The following is a 16,110-nucleotide window of genomic DNA, read 5'->3' as shown; positions in this document are numbered from 1 at the left end:
GAGCAGTACTAACAGTAAGCGATCGGAAAATCATCATCGTTACTTCCCTGGTACTCGAATGGTTCCTCCAGGTCCGAATAGCTGTCAAATATAGTGAAGTATTCCATGAAGGAAGTAGAGTTCTCCCATACTTAGTGCAAAGCTCAGTTGATAGCAGAAAGCTCTGCCTGAAAGACTGTGCAGTGTGTAGTCAAGTCAACCGCAGACATTTTGAGTGACACTCCAAATAAGATTCCACGAGGTTTTGATTTTGTTGGAATTAGTATTAATATTTCATACCTAAACAAAATCATATTGGATCTTACCGATGTTGCGAGAAATGCTCAAATATAGTTAATTGTCACTGCATCTTTGTTTGTTTGATTTATGTAGGTAGATCTACAAGAACACTTATTTTTTTAACAATTTTGTTCATGTTTGGCATATATTTAGGAGTTAACTTATAACATATTTTAAGTATTAAATTCATTTATAAATATAAGATTTTGTGGTTTTACATTGAAATACGAATTAGTAATATTGCTATTTTTATATACATTTACTTTGATAATGAGTTATAATAGCACAGTTCTGATAAATATTATGCGTAATCCAAGAAGTCTGCTCAGTCTCATATTGGATACATTAAGATAATTCTTATACCCAAATAATCTTTCAAATAGATTAATTATATAACAATGTAATAAAGTATATTAAATCTTATTGCAATATTATTTGTTTTACTAGATATTTGAAACTATTTCATGAATAAAATCAATTAAAATTGTATATCATATTTTCGGACAAGAAAAAATTAAATGTATTCCATTTTTTCATACGGAAAGAGTACTAATTAATATTATTCAAATTCATTATGATTATAATAAATTTTCTTCCATGTAAATAAAAATCCCAAAAACTTTTATAATATTTACCCACAAATGAAGATACTAAATGTTACACCTGCATACAAAAAAGTACAAAGGAAATTTTATAAGTTTTAGGCCCTATATAGAAAAATATATTAACATGTATAGAGGTATTTGTTTACCAGTTAGCGTAGTCAATTTATATGCCAATGTCCTACTGTCCTATTTACAAACCGCGTGAAAAAATTCATTTAAAATTTTATAGAATGCGAAGAACAAGTTATTTTTAATTATTTACATTTAAAAACTAAGCCAAAATCTTGAACACCTCCAAATTAAATATTTGAATTCGCATAAGGCTATCTCACTTAACTCATTAACCCGAAAATCTCATTAATGCGCATACAGGCATATCCACTATAGTTGCTACGTCAATGGTAATTGTAGTTCATTTCGCTTATCGCAGGATCTTTTTAGAACAATATTATTATAAATTATCATTTATCTAATGAGCACATGTCTTATTTATAGCTTGTATCACATTTATTACTCCCAGAAAAAGAAACTAATTATACTTATTACCACAATCATAATTGATAATTGATTTAATTTTAATATCTGTATATACCATATCATACGTTAAATACTTAGAAAAAATACGAATAAATATGTACCTAAAAAAATATCTACAAAATAAAATAATATTTCTGCTAATATTTGATAAATAAATGAAGGTTTATTTTTTAAGAAATAGATGTAGGTAAAAAAAACTTCCATTTTTTCGATGTAAAAAGTGGCAGAATTTATTTGCTAAGGCTTCAATTTTATCCAAACACTCAATTTGACAACACTGAAAATGAACACTCTACTTTAGTTAAAATTTTACACCATAAAGAAAGATTTTAATTAGAATCGATTATTGCTACATGTTGTACAATGATTTTGCAGATGAAATGAAAATATTGGGCATCTTGTATTGGCCATCAGGAGGAATTTGAAAAGACTAAGAGAACTGTGTCTATATAAGTCGCTTCTGTACGCTCATCCAGGAAGTGATAAAAGTTGCAAAGAAGGAAATGACTCAACTTTAAAAGTAGCTGCCGTCCGGAAATGTGACACGTATTACAATTTGTACACATTTATGTTACATTTTGGGGCCAGGAAGAATATGATTGTAATAAGGAAAGACAACAGGAATATGAATAGTGACGCTCCTTGATAAACGTAAAATGAAATTAATTACAGAAAGCAAGAGCTACTTCTTGCAAATGCAGCAGAAATGCATGGAACATGAGCTTATGTTTCAGCATCTTATGGTCACCAGATTCCTTTTTGCAAGTATTTAATGAATACAAGAAGTACAGTAATGATCTGTAGAAAAAACTTATTCAAATATTACTATCACATAAAGGAAACAAATATTTGAAAAAACCTCAACAGGAATCAACCTTCAAATTAGCCTTTTCAATAAGACGTCAAATTTAGATAAGTACATTTGGTCAATAAATAAATTAACATATAAATTAATTAATTTAATAAATAAGTTAAAAAAAATAATTGTATTAGTATGTCACTGTGGATCAAACAAGATACTATAATCTGGACAAAAGGTCAGATTCACCTAAAAACGTCAGTACCCTTTCTATACAAATTAAAACTGTCTTACAGCGAGTAGTATCCTGGAATATGTGGGCTCGGAAATTTAAGCTATATGTCTCACTCATTCGATAGGAGATCCTCTCAGAGTAAGTCAGGGATCATCATGAGTCTACAAAAATGGACGCAAGATATTGTTGGTATTTTTAAATCGGATTAAATCAATCTTATTTTCCTGAATTTACAACCTTACTTCATCATTCCTCCAGACCACAGCTCGTTTTGCCACATATCGAGAAGTGCGAGAAATGATAGATTCTGCTGCTTGTACGTTGCAACTAACAAGTTCTCTTAAGGACGCATCAACCGTATCCGAATAGTCTGGAAGAATCACATTACAACTACAATCCGCCCAGTCCGCGTAACCAAAGCACCAGGTATGGGAGTGACCATTTTCACTCCTGTTTGAGTGTCGAGAGTCCAAACCCGGTTCCAACGCCGTCGAACAGAATGACAAGTCAATATAAGAGAATGTAATCAGGGTTGAAATGAGTCGACTCAAAGTCTTACACCAGCTAAAATCGGGCAGATATATAGATCAGATACTCCAATCTTCATGCTACATGGCACATTTTCCTCGAGCAAACTAGCGACACATATAAAAAATATAACGAAGAACTTATTCAAAATATTTTATTACCTTATAGTTAATGTGACACTTATTTTTGTATATACAACTGGTAAATTTGTGACTTTCTTAGAACTTTTTAAAATCTTTATGGTCACTATTAATAAATATAAAGTGAATAATGAGAAATAAATCGAATTATTTGACCGTACTTTATTTTTATAAAGCTTGAGTTTTATCGGGAAGGATTTTATATCTTGTAATCAGCTTATTTTAATCTTGTAGCTACTTATTTAATTCATTTAATTTCATTTTTTATATCTGAAAAGATAAATCTATAAAGCTGAAAACTTCAATTGGGCCATTCGCGTGAATGGGATTCACAGCCATTACAGTTCCATTGACTAATGTTCTCCATGATTGAGTATCTGATTTTTTATTTAATATAAATTATAAAAATAATTAATTGAAATAAACCTAGTTGTACAATAAAATTAAAGATAAAATAATGAACTAGATAAGAGAATAAATAAAAGAAAGTAACGAATACACATTTTAAATAATAAATACGATTTTCGTTCTCTTTCTGGTTCTCTCTTCAGCCATATTATTCTTCGGGGGTCCTTTAAAATATTTAAGTGCAAAAGGGGGTAGCAGACTAAAAACTTTGAGAAATACTGTTCTACATCACAAGGAACTCAATAACATATTCTTTTTAATAAGGCATCCACATATTTTTTTCCAGCACTCCCTTTGCCTTTTACTGATAGCCCCTTTTAACATTTTCCTAACCACTCTGAGTGCCTCTTTTTCTTTTCTTTTTCCACGCGCTTTCTGCGTCGCTGCGTCTTTGTCCCATATATGCTATCACAGCACTGCACCAGCATATGTGCTTCAATTGGCGAGCATTGGGCTTCATTTTTGGCACAGCAGCCTCACACGCTATTGTGATTGCTTCCAGCAGTTGGCCCGCGTTTGCCATGTCATTTAGCTTTTCTTGAAATGATTGACAAAGTATATTTTCATTTAGTTTTCGTAGAGCCCAGCCCTGAACGGTCATTGCTGAGAAATTGATCATCCTGCTTGGCTCGCTGATTGCCAAGATATCGACCTTTCATCTTTTGCAGTAGCATATAGTAAATCATGTGCGGCTCTATATCTGTTCGCGTTGAGTTCTAGTATTTTACACATTGCGCTCTACTGTATTTGGGATAGTGTGTGCTCCTGCCTGGTATCCCGCTTGTCAGCATAGCGGGTAGAAAGGTGCAGCACTGAAAAATTTTACGCAAAAAAAATTCTTATGAAAATGCATATTTTCTTTCCTATATAATTTTACATTTTCTTTTTACTTCTAAATTCCTAATTTAATAATGAAAGACACTCCAACTAATAGTACAAAACATAAAACCGTACCAAAACCACCGCCGTTTTTCATCCAAGACGTGGATGACATTAACAAACTAATCAAGGACTTTGACACCGTCGGGTAGAACGCGTACATGCTCAAATTGTTTGGGCAGAAACAGTTAATGTACAAGCGAATGGTACCAATGACTTTGAATAAATTAGCGTGCTAATCAAAGATAAACACAGCCCATGCCACTCCAACCAGAAGAAAACTGAACGCTCCTTTAGGGTCGTATTGAGAGGTATGCAGCCTTCATGCAATACTGAGGACATAAAAGAGGAAATTGAGTCTTTCGCCCATACTGTACAGAATGTCAGTAATATAAGAAGTAGCAAGGACTCAAGCAAACAACTTCCCATGTTCTTTGTAGATCTGAAGCAGGCAGAAAACAACAAGGACATATATAATGTTGTGTTTCTGCTGCATCAAGAAATATCCTTCGAAGCACCGATTAAGAGAAGGGAAGTACCGCAGTGCCTTCGGTGCCAATGCTATGGACACACAAAGAACTACTGTTCCAAAGAGCAGCGCTGCATGAAATGCGGCCAAAAGCATTTTACAGCTGAGTGCAGCAAATCACCACAGTCACCAGCAAAATGTGCACTTTGCGAAGGCAACCACCCAGCGAACTATAAAGGGTATACGGTTTACAAAAAGATCAGAGAGCTGACAGTTCACTCACCTAGACCCAAACAACAACAAATTTTGTTAACTCCAGCAACTACACCCGCTAACCCAAGGACACCAGGGAAATCATATGTAGTTGATTGGTAGTGTTTTCATCTAGCAACCGCTTCGGAAATTTGTTTTCACTATATTTAATTTTAACAAATGATGTAATGCAAATTGCCAGATTTCTTCAACTGTGGTATTTAGACACTCTTTGATGTAGTCACCGTCTGTAAAGGGCTTCATTTTCTTCTCAATAATATGAGATAATCGAAAGTTGGATTGTGAAAAATGTTTTGTTGAGTTTCAGATTGATTTTTAATGATTGCAACTTATATTTCCGTTCGCAAATAAAAAGTTTATCAATTTTAAAATTGAAATAGAATCAAACAAATAGCGTTGTGTTTTATTTGAATGAAAATGTACAAATTTTGTCATTCACTCTGGAACTCTCTGTTCTCATCTTCAAATTTTCTTTTCTTCTTTTCAATTCCTCTTCCAGCCATGATTACAACACGTTACAACTCGACAAAGAATCAGATGAATTTTAAACTATACGTAACTTTTGCAAATTTTTACTTTTTTATAAAAACTTTGATGGCAATTTACCGGTTCAAATCTTTTGATTTATTTACGAGAACGCATTTTATTGTCTGAATACCAAAATTTAAAAATTGGGCCTCTGTTTGGACATGCCGGGTATAGGTTATTTATATTTCTAATAACTTTGATTTGGACATATCATTGGATGCAAATGATGGGATAAGTCATAAAAAATAATAACGATGTGATAATGTTAATATTAAAACACTAATAATTTAATTAAATAGTTAGATATTTAATGTTATAATTAATATTGAACAAATCATTTTTGTATGTTGTAACCTTTAAACTGCATTCGTTATAATAGTGAAAGTGATTCACAAAACATTGCACGAATAGTTATAACGTGCATTTACTATTATAACTAAATATTCCATGAATGACACTTAATCACTAAACGAACGCTAGTCGGTTTCAAAGAAACGATGTTAAATTTAAATTCCATCGATGATCTAACACTCAGAACAAATAAATTCGCTTAAAGGAAAGAGTGGTCCAAAAATACATTGACCCACTTTTTTCATGTGATTCAATAGAAAACACAAACGTCAATTTAGTCGCAAATTTACTATACTTTAATTCAATTTAAATCAATTATATTTCACACACCTAATACCAATTAATAAATGGTGCTCCAAGCAATGTGATGTAATATAGTGGCAGGCAATAAAATCATCCCACTACATCAGAAAACGCACATGGGCGCACATTCAAAACACTTCAACTCAGAAGCAGTTTCGCTCAGTGCTCCGTTGCAATCAGCCATAAGAGTTTAACATTGTTCAGACAAAAAAAGACTTAGAATATACAGATTATGGGAAGAAGAAGGTGGTATCATTGCGGTGGTTGGTTTCCCTGCTATCCCTTTCGACGAAGACACGCAGCGTTGAGGTTTGAAAATTTGCCGAAACCTAAGGAAGCAGGTATTACCATAATTTATAAATAAACTAATTTATTTATCATAATCATTGCATTCTTATTACTCATTCACATTTGGTTCATTGGTCACATTGTATGCAAATAGATTTGTATCAATTGCAGTGGCATTTGTTTTTAGAAACTAATTACAATTGCACAAAAGCGAGATCACGTCTTTTTATAGCGCTTTAAATATGCAATGGACGCTTCAACATGGATAAATAGAAATAAATGAGGCATAACAAATCTTTTAAAAACTGGCATAGTTAAAAATGTATTTGAACTAACAGCATTTCAAGGTAACGCGGCTTATGCTAAACAAGCAATACGTAAAAAATGTATGTTACGTTATGCAACTTATGCACAAGCGCAATAAATTAACTATTGAATGTCATGATAAATTCCAAATAAGATTCAAAATAATAAATACTTTTTGCTATATTTACAAATGCATTCGGAATTTACTCATTCTAGAAAATTATGAAACAAATATTCGACTAGATGCCACTCGAAGTTCGATTTTTGATAGTTATCGAAAGTTAAGCAAGACATGTGATGGATATCACTTGAATATTTGTATGGTAACACCATATAACTTGTAATAAACAAAATAACACTTAAGTAAGACAGACATAATACTGTTCATAGCCAATTAAAACACAAATCTCTTATAAAAAAATATAGTGCAAAACAAGTTAGTAAATAATGATTGTATTATTTTTATTTTTCTATTTTAAATGATGACGTCTTTATTTTATTTAGATACAAGGTTGCCAAATAAATGTAGTACAAAAAAAGTAATACACTCAATATTATAGCTTTTTTAGACGTTGATAACTAATGTGAGTTCAAATAGAAGTATATGAAGTATTTGTTTAGAGAGATATATAAAACATAGAAATTATATTGTTGAGAAAGAATTATCAGCATGTTTTTTTTAATACAATTAACGTCATAGATTATAATTGAAATGTTTTTCTTAAGTATTCGTATAAGTTTTATATATTGAATTGAATTATTATAATATATAAAGCAATAGTTAGCATAATGCACAGATTAAATATAGTCTATTTGAAATTTTAATTAAGAAAAATTAAAATACATAAATAATCTATTTGTCCGGTTTATTTTTCTAAATATTTTGTTCTTTGATTTCATTTATTTACATATATTTATTCGCGTCAATTTAGACAAAAAGCCTATCGACCAAAACCTTCATTAGTCCGGTTTCAAGCATTCCTGGATAATGGCGGAATCCGCAATATGCAAGGTATTGCTGTATTCATAAACTTCAACTTTTAATATATTATCTCAATCATGATTTTTTTTTCCATAAGAAAATATGTTAAAATGTACAACTGAAAACAATAATTGATACATTGAAAAGTATATATATATATGTCTTATTTAATTGTATATGATGTACTCGAGATATTTATGTAGAACTGATGCGGCTGTAACAAACAATAGAGTAATTCAATAATTTGATAAATATGTTCAGACTATACGAAAGCAGTCCACGCCTTAAGTTTGGCCTTCCAGAGGATGTAAAAATAGATTGATCAAAACCATGCAAATGAAATGATTCAAAACATTAAAAGTTCTCAGTAAAAACAGTAATACATGTAATGAAATATATATATTTAATCATCATAAAGAGCCCGGCTATTCAAAATATTATTACTTAATTAAATAATATATAAAAACTGAATATTTAATACTGAATGTACTAGTTACATTTCTTTAAATTTCATTTTTACAGCATGATCCAATGAATCAAATGATCTAAATAGATTTTTTATTCTACCAAAATATTATATATATTTTAGATTTTTATTTATATTTATGCGATTTTTCTAAAAGAAGTTGCGTCTATTTTATTAGTATTTCAAGATATTATTAGTAGAATTTCTCGAAACACTTTGCACATACTTCATTAATTCCATAAAATGTTATCGGGCCCCGCGCTTGAATGGGCCCCGCAGCACATCAAAATGTATATATTTCAAAATAGTACATGTTACAAAAATAATTATCTAGGTGTATTAATTTTAAAAATATAACAAAAAATGTTTATCATTTTTCAATTTAGTTTTAAGTTAAACAACAATTCAAAAATCATAATGAGTTTTTGGGAAGATTTGAAAACATGGAAAAAGAAGCACTAAAAAACATGCAGCAGATTTAGAAATGTATCATACAGTTCCTAAGATTAATGATACATCTATTAATATTGACTTAGATGGTAATATGTTAGTCGAAGAAATAAAAACTCTAAAATATATTATTTCATCAAAATATTTCCAACAACCATCTAAAATGTTTCAATTTTTATCTGAAAAGGACAGAGCTACAACATTTTCAAATATATTTATTGCCCTTCGAATATATTTAACAATTCCAATGAGAAAGGTCATTTCCTAGATTAAAAAACTATTTAAGATCAACAATGAATCAAGATAGATTAAACAGTTTAGCGATCATGTCGATTGATAGTCATGAAGTAAGATTTTGATACTATTTTAGATGATTTTTCAGAACAAAAACTTCGATATATATTTACAAGTGTACATATAATTAAATAATATATTTCTTGTATATATAATTTGTATACTTGTACGCTAATCGAATTGTTAATTACCTGCAAGCATTTACTTGAATTTGTATGATGGTGTAATTATGATTAATTAATATTTAGAATTTTATACATATTTTATTGTTGTCAATTTAATACAGCGATTTTTAGAAAAAATGTTTTAATGTATAAAGAATTGAAAGATGTAAACAAGAAATTCTTAATACATGAGTGATGTAAAATATTTTATGATAATCTTCGGTAAAGTATGCAAATTAATGCATTTTTGAACAAGTAAACAGATTTAAGATAAATACGTATAGTTGTCAGAAGCTCTTTCTATTTATTAACACCAAAAATACCGACATTTGATCCTAACTTGACCTATCAGTCATGACTAAAAATATATGTTTTGAAGTTTTTAATCCTCTTGAGCTATATTTCCCAAAAGAGTGCGAAAGTCATAAATATGAATAACAACGTGGTAGTGTTATATTTGGCAAATTTAACAGCAAATCTTTATTGAAAGTTTTTTCCTATTTATTAAAAAATAATAATATTTATTATGCTTCTGAATTTATTTTGATCGTTAATCTAATGGATAATAAATTTATTAACTATATGTCAATTGTAGATAAATTAGATAAATAACAATTTATCAAAATCAATCACTTTTATTTCTGTAATTTTATCAATAGAAAATTTATAATTTTCAAGTATTTAGAATATTCTAAAATATATTTTAAATTAGCCCATTTGGATATAAAAATAATGACTTTGTTTTTCGTTTTTAGTTCATAAAACATAAACGGCTACTACTTAAATACGATATTAAAAGGCTATTCTATTTTTCACAACTTATATTTTTAGCGAAAGCTTGCAACAGTCTATTGTTAGTCTTATTTTATGAGTCTTTTGTTTAGATAAACTTGTAAAGCCGCAGTTTATCTACAACATAAGTATGATGTAATGTAAAGAAGATTCATTAAATATTTAATGTTTTTTCTGTTTTAAATGAGAATACGGATGCTGTAGATTAATTATTTTCCAAGAAAAAAACAATTAAAAAAAATCATTAAGGCAATAAAAGCTTAGGTGTGATTAGCAAATGGCGTAATCATGAAGCAGCTGCCTACACTTGGGTCTCACATGCACATAAATAAACTACAATTAGTCCTTCTTAAATGCATTCTTAATTGCATCGAGAAAACATTATGCTAAGATAAATTGATATTTGCAGATATCACAGATGGCGTACCTTATATAGACTCAGAGAAAGAAAGCGACATTCTAATTGTGAGGAAAATCGATCCGTGTATCGCGATAAATGGCGCCTTGCACCATACATCCAAATACGAACTGATGAGCAGGGAATTTGAACCTAGCTTAGTCGTCAGGCGAGGACAATCATTTAAACTAGACATTGATCTTAGTAGACCTTACAATGAAGACACGGACGGCATTTCCTTTATATTCACAGTTCAAGGTACACTTGTATACAGTCACCAGTACTAATATTAATAGTCGTTGAATGTTTCAGATGAAGATAAACCTTCACACGGACAAGGAACTTTAATTGCTCTACCACTTATGAAATTTCCGGATAAATCTCTATCCTGGAGCGTCGTTTTAGAAAACTCTTTTCAAAATAGCATTACAGTTCTTGTAACTCCATCACCAAAATGTATAGTCGCTAAATGGAAGTTAGATATAGACACAAAGATTATTAATGATGGGTCATACAGTTATTCGTGGTCATTACCGATCTACATCATTTGTAATCCATGGTTGTCAGAGGATCAAGTTTATATGAGCTCTGAGGAGTGGAGAACTGAGACTGTGCTTGAAAACGTCGGATTAATTTGGAGGGGTACCTCGAATAGACTTAGACCCTGCATATGGAATTACGGACAATTTGAGAAAGACATTTTAGATTGTTCCTTATATTTAGTAAAGTATATAGGTAAACTCAGCGCCATGTCCAGATCCGACCCAGTCAGCATGGTTAGAGCTTTATCCGCAGCAGTAAACTCGGTGGATGATGACGGAGCAATTGAAGGAAATTGGTCCAACGATTACGAAGGAGGAACTGCACCAACGAAATGGGTTGGAAGCATGGAAATCCTGCAGAAATTTTACAAGAAAAAGAAGCCTGTAAAATACGGCCAATGCTGGGTTTTCTCAGGAGTTCTTACTACAAGTATTACTTTATTAAACTATGTATTTTATAGTTTTGCTGTAATACAATTTTAGTTTGTAGATCTCTCGGAATACCAGCCAGAACCGTTACGAATTACTCGTCCGCACATGACACACAAAGCTCTCTAACCGTAGATTATTTCATGAATGAGAAAGGCGAAGTCATGGAAGAACTCAATTCCGATTCCATATGGAATTTCCACGTATGGAACGAAGTTTGGATGGATAGGCCTGACTTGGGCGAAGACTACGGTGGTTGGCAAGCTATAGACGCAACTCCACAAGAAATGAGTGATGATATGTACAAATGCGGTCCATCGTCAGTGAACGCCGTTAAACGAGGAGAAATATTGCGCCCATACGATGCCAGTTTCTTATTTGCAGAAGTCAATGCCGATAAAGTAAATTAAATATATATATATACTTTAATGAAAGAAATGTTATGTAATCTTTTATTTGATGTAGGTTTATTGGCGATACGAAGGGCCGAATCAGCCGTTAAAACTTCTCCGAAAAGATCCTCATTCAATTGGCAAATTGATAAGCACCAAAGCACCAGGAAAGTTTGAAAGAGAAGATATCACTCACACTTACAAATATGAGGAAACTACCGAAGAAGAACGTGCGATTATGTTGAAAGCTTTGAAGCAATCCTCTAGTTCTTTCTCTCGGTATTACTTAAACGAGGAATTCAACGATATTTACTTCCAATTCCACATGAAAGATGATATTAAAATCGGAGAACCATTTGATGTCTCGCTATTCGCGAAGAACAAAAGTTCTGTAAACGACTACAATATCAATGTTCTATTGCGAGTAGAAGTTGTGACATATAGAGGCAAAATTGGTGATGCCGTCAAGACGGAACATTTCAATGTTTCCTTAAAGAAAAATTCTAGTCAAGAGATGAAACTTCAAGTGACGTACGAAGAATATTTCAAGAGATTGTTGGATCAAGCCGCATTCAATATTTCGTGTTTGGCTAGGGTCGATGGAACCGAATACGAGTATTACGCGCAGGATGATTTTCGCGTGAGAAAACCTGACGTGAAAATCCAATTAAAGGACGATCCAGTGGAAGATACACCGTGCAAAGCATCTGCATACTTGGTAAATCCATTACCCATACCATTGAGGAAAGGTGAATTTAAAATCGAAGGACCTGGTATCGACGAAGTATTCAAAGTAAAAGACAACGTGAGAAGCAATGAAAAAGTTCTAGTCGATTTCACATTTACGCCAAGAAAACATGGAAAGCATACAATTGCAGCCAAATTCACATCGAAAGAATTAGATGACTGTGATGGTTATCTAAATTTCTGGGTTAATTTCAAAAAGGAATTAGAAAATGAAGTTTAAAATGTTTTGGTTTTAGAGTGAAAATGTTTATAAATCAATTATGGAATATCATTTAAACATGATTAACACCAAATGTATTCATTACAAGATAAGATATTATTAAGTTAATAACACGTTATTTCATTAACTAATACTTGGATAATTAGACAAATTATTTGTTATTGTATATGTTATATTTAACAAGATACTAATTTTAATATTTATTGTACCATAAACCAGAAAAAAAATATATACATTATGTACCATTAATATTATCTATGAATATATAAAATTAATTCACAATTCAGCATTGCGCTATTTTGTATAATTTGATGGCAGAGATAAGCTCGCAATTAGAAAAAAAGTCATCAATAGTGTTTTGGACGAAGGAACAAGTTGTGCGAGTGAATAACTCGTTTGTGGATTCAAGATGGCTGTTTATTACTACTTACAACATTTCTTATTTCTTATACTTAGACTAATGCTTAATTAATAATAATCTTCTCCGTGCTTAATTCCTCCGAGCTATGCTTCCTCGACAACTTCGGGGCGCACAGTGTTGTTTCTGACGACAACATACCCCGAGACAAAAGGTCTACTGGATTGTCTTTAGTGTTAATATAAGACCTATTACATTTCTTCGGAAATTCTTGTATTTCTTCTTCTTCGCATCCTGGGGGTTTACACCTCCTGTTTGTTGCACACTGACACAATTACGCCAGCCACGGTTTTAGTATGAATACACGGGTTCTAAAAACATAGGATAGACAATTCGAGCCGGGGCACCTGCGGCTCCGATGACAAGAGGGTCGAAGGAACCTCGGGCAGGTTAATTAGTTTGCATATACTTTCTCGGTAGTAGCTTTACTTTTTTTAATTGGGATCTTACTTTTGGACAGGGTAGCGATAAGGACACATATTGTTCCGTGATTGTTGTCTGCCAATAGTGTGTAGGGAGATTGGTAATTGTATTTCCATGTCCATAAGTCTGCGGTACAATCTGGTGGTTTGATTCGTGTTAAGTGCACATTGGAGGAGAATTTGTTTGTTCGATCCCGGTTACCCGCACGGGCATAAATTGTTCTCCGCTAGGCCGATACGATGCATATGTTCTGAACAAAGCATATGATTCGATCGAAGGCGACACATACTTGACACTTCTTTCTTTTTTTGATGCCGCTCTCTATAAACCAGAGTTTTCCATTTATACACTGATTTACGATGAAATAGTGTCTTCCCTTCCATTAACTCTGATTAACGAATTCGGATTGCCATTTTTGTGTATAATGTTTCTTAGATTCCATAAAGAAGTCGGTAAATGGGAGGAGTAGTCCCATCCTGGCTAGTTCATCTGCCCTCTTATATCCACTGATTCCTTCGTGGCTCGGAATCCAGCAGAACACTATACGTTTACCATTAATGTGAGAGAGTCACAGAAGATAACAGCGCTGTTACAGATGGCCTTATCTCTCAGATCATCAAGCACACGTTGAATGGCATATTGTTCCGAAGCGTCACCTGGAGCTGACCAGTCGCTTTATCAAAGATCCGGTATCTATCAAAAATACTAAATTTGTATCATCGGAGATATCTAATTCTAATTTTAATTGTGGTTTAAGTGAGCTATCTATAGTGACGATATTATGGGCTTCCATAGACTGCTGTTTTATTTCGGAAGCCCCAATTTGTTTCCCGAATTATTTCGCGAATCGCGGTTCCTATATCTTGGGTTCTTTGGTACACGATAACCATTAGAGTTATTAGAGTTACGAGCTTCATTGTAATTACTTTGATAACGTTTATCTTGTTTTGAATAATAATCACGAGCATTGTTTTTGTAACATTTTCTTGAGTTGGTCTGTAATCACGAGCATTGTTTCTATTATCTCGATAACCATTACTAAATTTGTTTGTATTAGAATTCTGAACATTATAATTACGACACCGATTATCATTGCGTCCACTATTAAATGAAGGTCTGTCGTGATTATCAAAAGTATTTCTTTTGTTATTTGAAAAATTAGCTCCATCCTAATTGTAATTGTTTACGCGATTTTTATTATGATTATAATAAAATTACTATGATTTCCGTTGTTTCCGTTATTCTGAAAATTTTGTCTACGATTTAGATTATCATTTCGAAATTTGTTGCTAGGATTCTTATAATTGTCTGAATAATTTCCTTGCTGATGAACAGTAGATCTATAATTGGTATGATTCCTATGATTTGTGGAAAAGTCTTGTCTACTAGAATTGCTTTGCAAATTAAAATTTTGGAAATAATTAGTTAACTTAGTCATCTTCTAAAGTTCGTCTTGATGTTTTCTTTTATTGTATTCAATTTCTTTTTTCTCGGCTAATACATAAGCTTCTTCTAGTGTATCAACACTATCTATATTGATTTCTAATTTCTGGAAGGAGACCTAATTTGAAATTATTTAAAACTTCGAATGGTAATAATCGTTGGTGTTCTCGTCCCATTTGCATATCGAACGTTATCGTCATTGCATCAACAATTTTACATGAAATTTCTTCTAAGCGCATCTTAAATGAAAAAAACTGATTCATCATCACCTTGGTGATATACATTCAGTTTGTTCCTCCAGTACGCAACATCGCAAGATTCAGAAAATCTTTTTATTAATGCAGTCTGCTTCGCCAACAAAGCTTGAAGTTATAGAATTTATTATTTGAGGTTCTAAGGGTCGAACTCTTTCACTTTCGATTAGGTTGTTACACTTTGCTATGAAAAATTCGAGAGTTGATAGATTACCATTGTAATGGAATGCTTTTCAAGGCTTGTTGTTGGATAAAGTTCTCGAGAGAGTTATTAGAAGTATTAATGTCTTGGGTATTAGGATCGAGTGATACCGCAGAGCTAGACGCTTGCGACCTGGTATCTTTAACCATTTTGAAAACATTTTTTTTTCTGAGAGAAAAAAAATCGAGAGTTATTAGAAGTATTAATGTCTTGGGTATTAGGATCGAGTGATGCCGCAGAGCTAGACGCTTGCGACCTGGTATTTTTAACCATTTTGAAAACATTTTTTTTTCTGAGAGAAAAAAAAATCAAAAAAAGACAAGAGAAAAATAATGGTAAAATGAACGAAAATCTTTGAATTGGAAAAGAGTATACGACGAAAATTAATATTTTGCTCGTTCAGAACGGTAAATTTAATAACGAAAACAGCAGCTCAATGCTTTACACTACGATAATTATACAAAAATAATCGAATATCCATTTACACGAGTTTGAACATTGTTCTTTCTTTCCGTCGGTTTATACTTTGTTGATTCCTGAACCGTCGTAGTTTCTGAAATGGTTTGC

At 32.0% G+C, this 16,110-nt stretch overlaps 1 protein-coding gene across 1 annotated transcript; it reads left to right on the top strand.

The window, feature by feature from the left end:
• The first annotated feature begins 6,445 nt into the window (after window positions 1-6,445).
• Window positions 6,446-12,896, top strand: LOC108564562 (annulin-like). The gene is made up of 5 exons (XM_017923643.1): window positions 6,446-6,675; window positions 10,486-10,731; window positions 10,786-11,445; window positions 11,499-11,845; window positions 11,910-12,896. The coding sequence occupies exons 1-5, from the start codon at window positions 6,567-6,569 to the stop codon at window positions 12,801-12,803; spliced, it is 2,256 nt and encodes a 751-aa protein (XP_017779132.1). The 5' UTR covers window positions 6,446-6,566; the 3' UTR covers window positions 12,804-12,896.
• The last annotated feature ends 3,214 nt before the right edge of the window (window positions 12,897-16,110 follow it).

Source organism: Nicrophorus vespilloides, unplaced genomic scaffold, assembly GCF_001412225.1.
Source record: "Nicrophorus vespilloides isolate i.1.1-1 unplaced genomic scaffold, Nicve_v1.0, whole genome shotgun sequence".
NCBI classification, from domain to species: Eukaryota; Metazoa; Arthropoda; class Insecta; order Coleoptera; family Silphidae; genus Nicrophorus; species Nicrophorus vespilloides.
The sequence above is the reverse complement of the archived record's forward strand: the minus strand, read 5'-3'. Positions and strand labels throughout refer to the sequence as shown.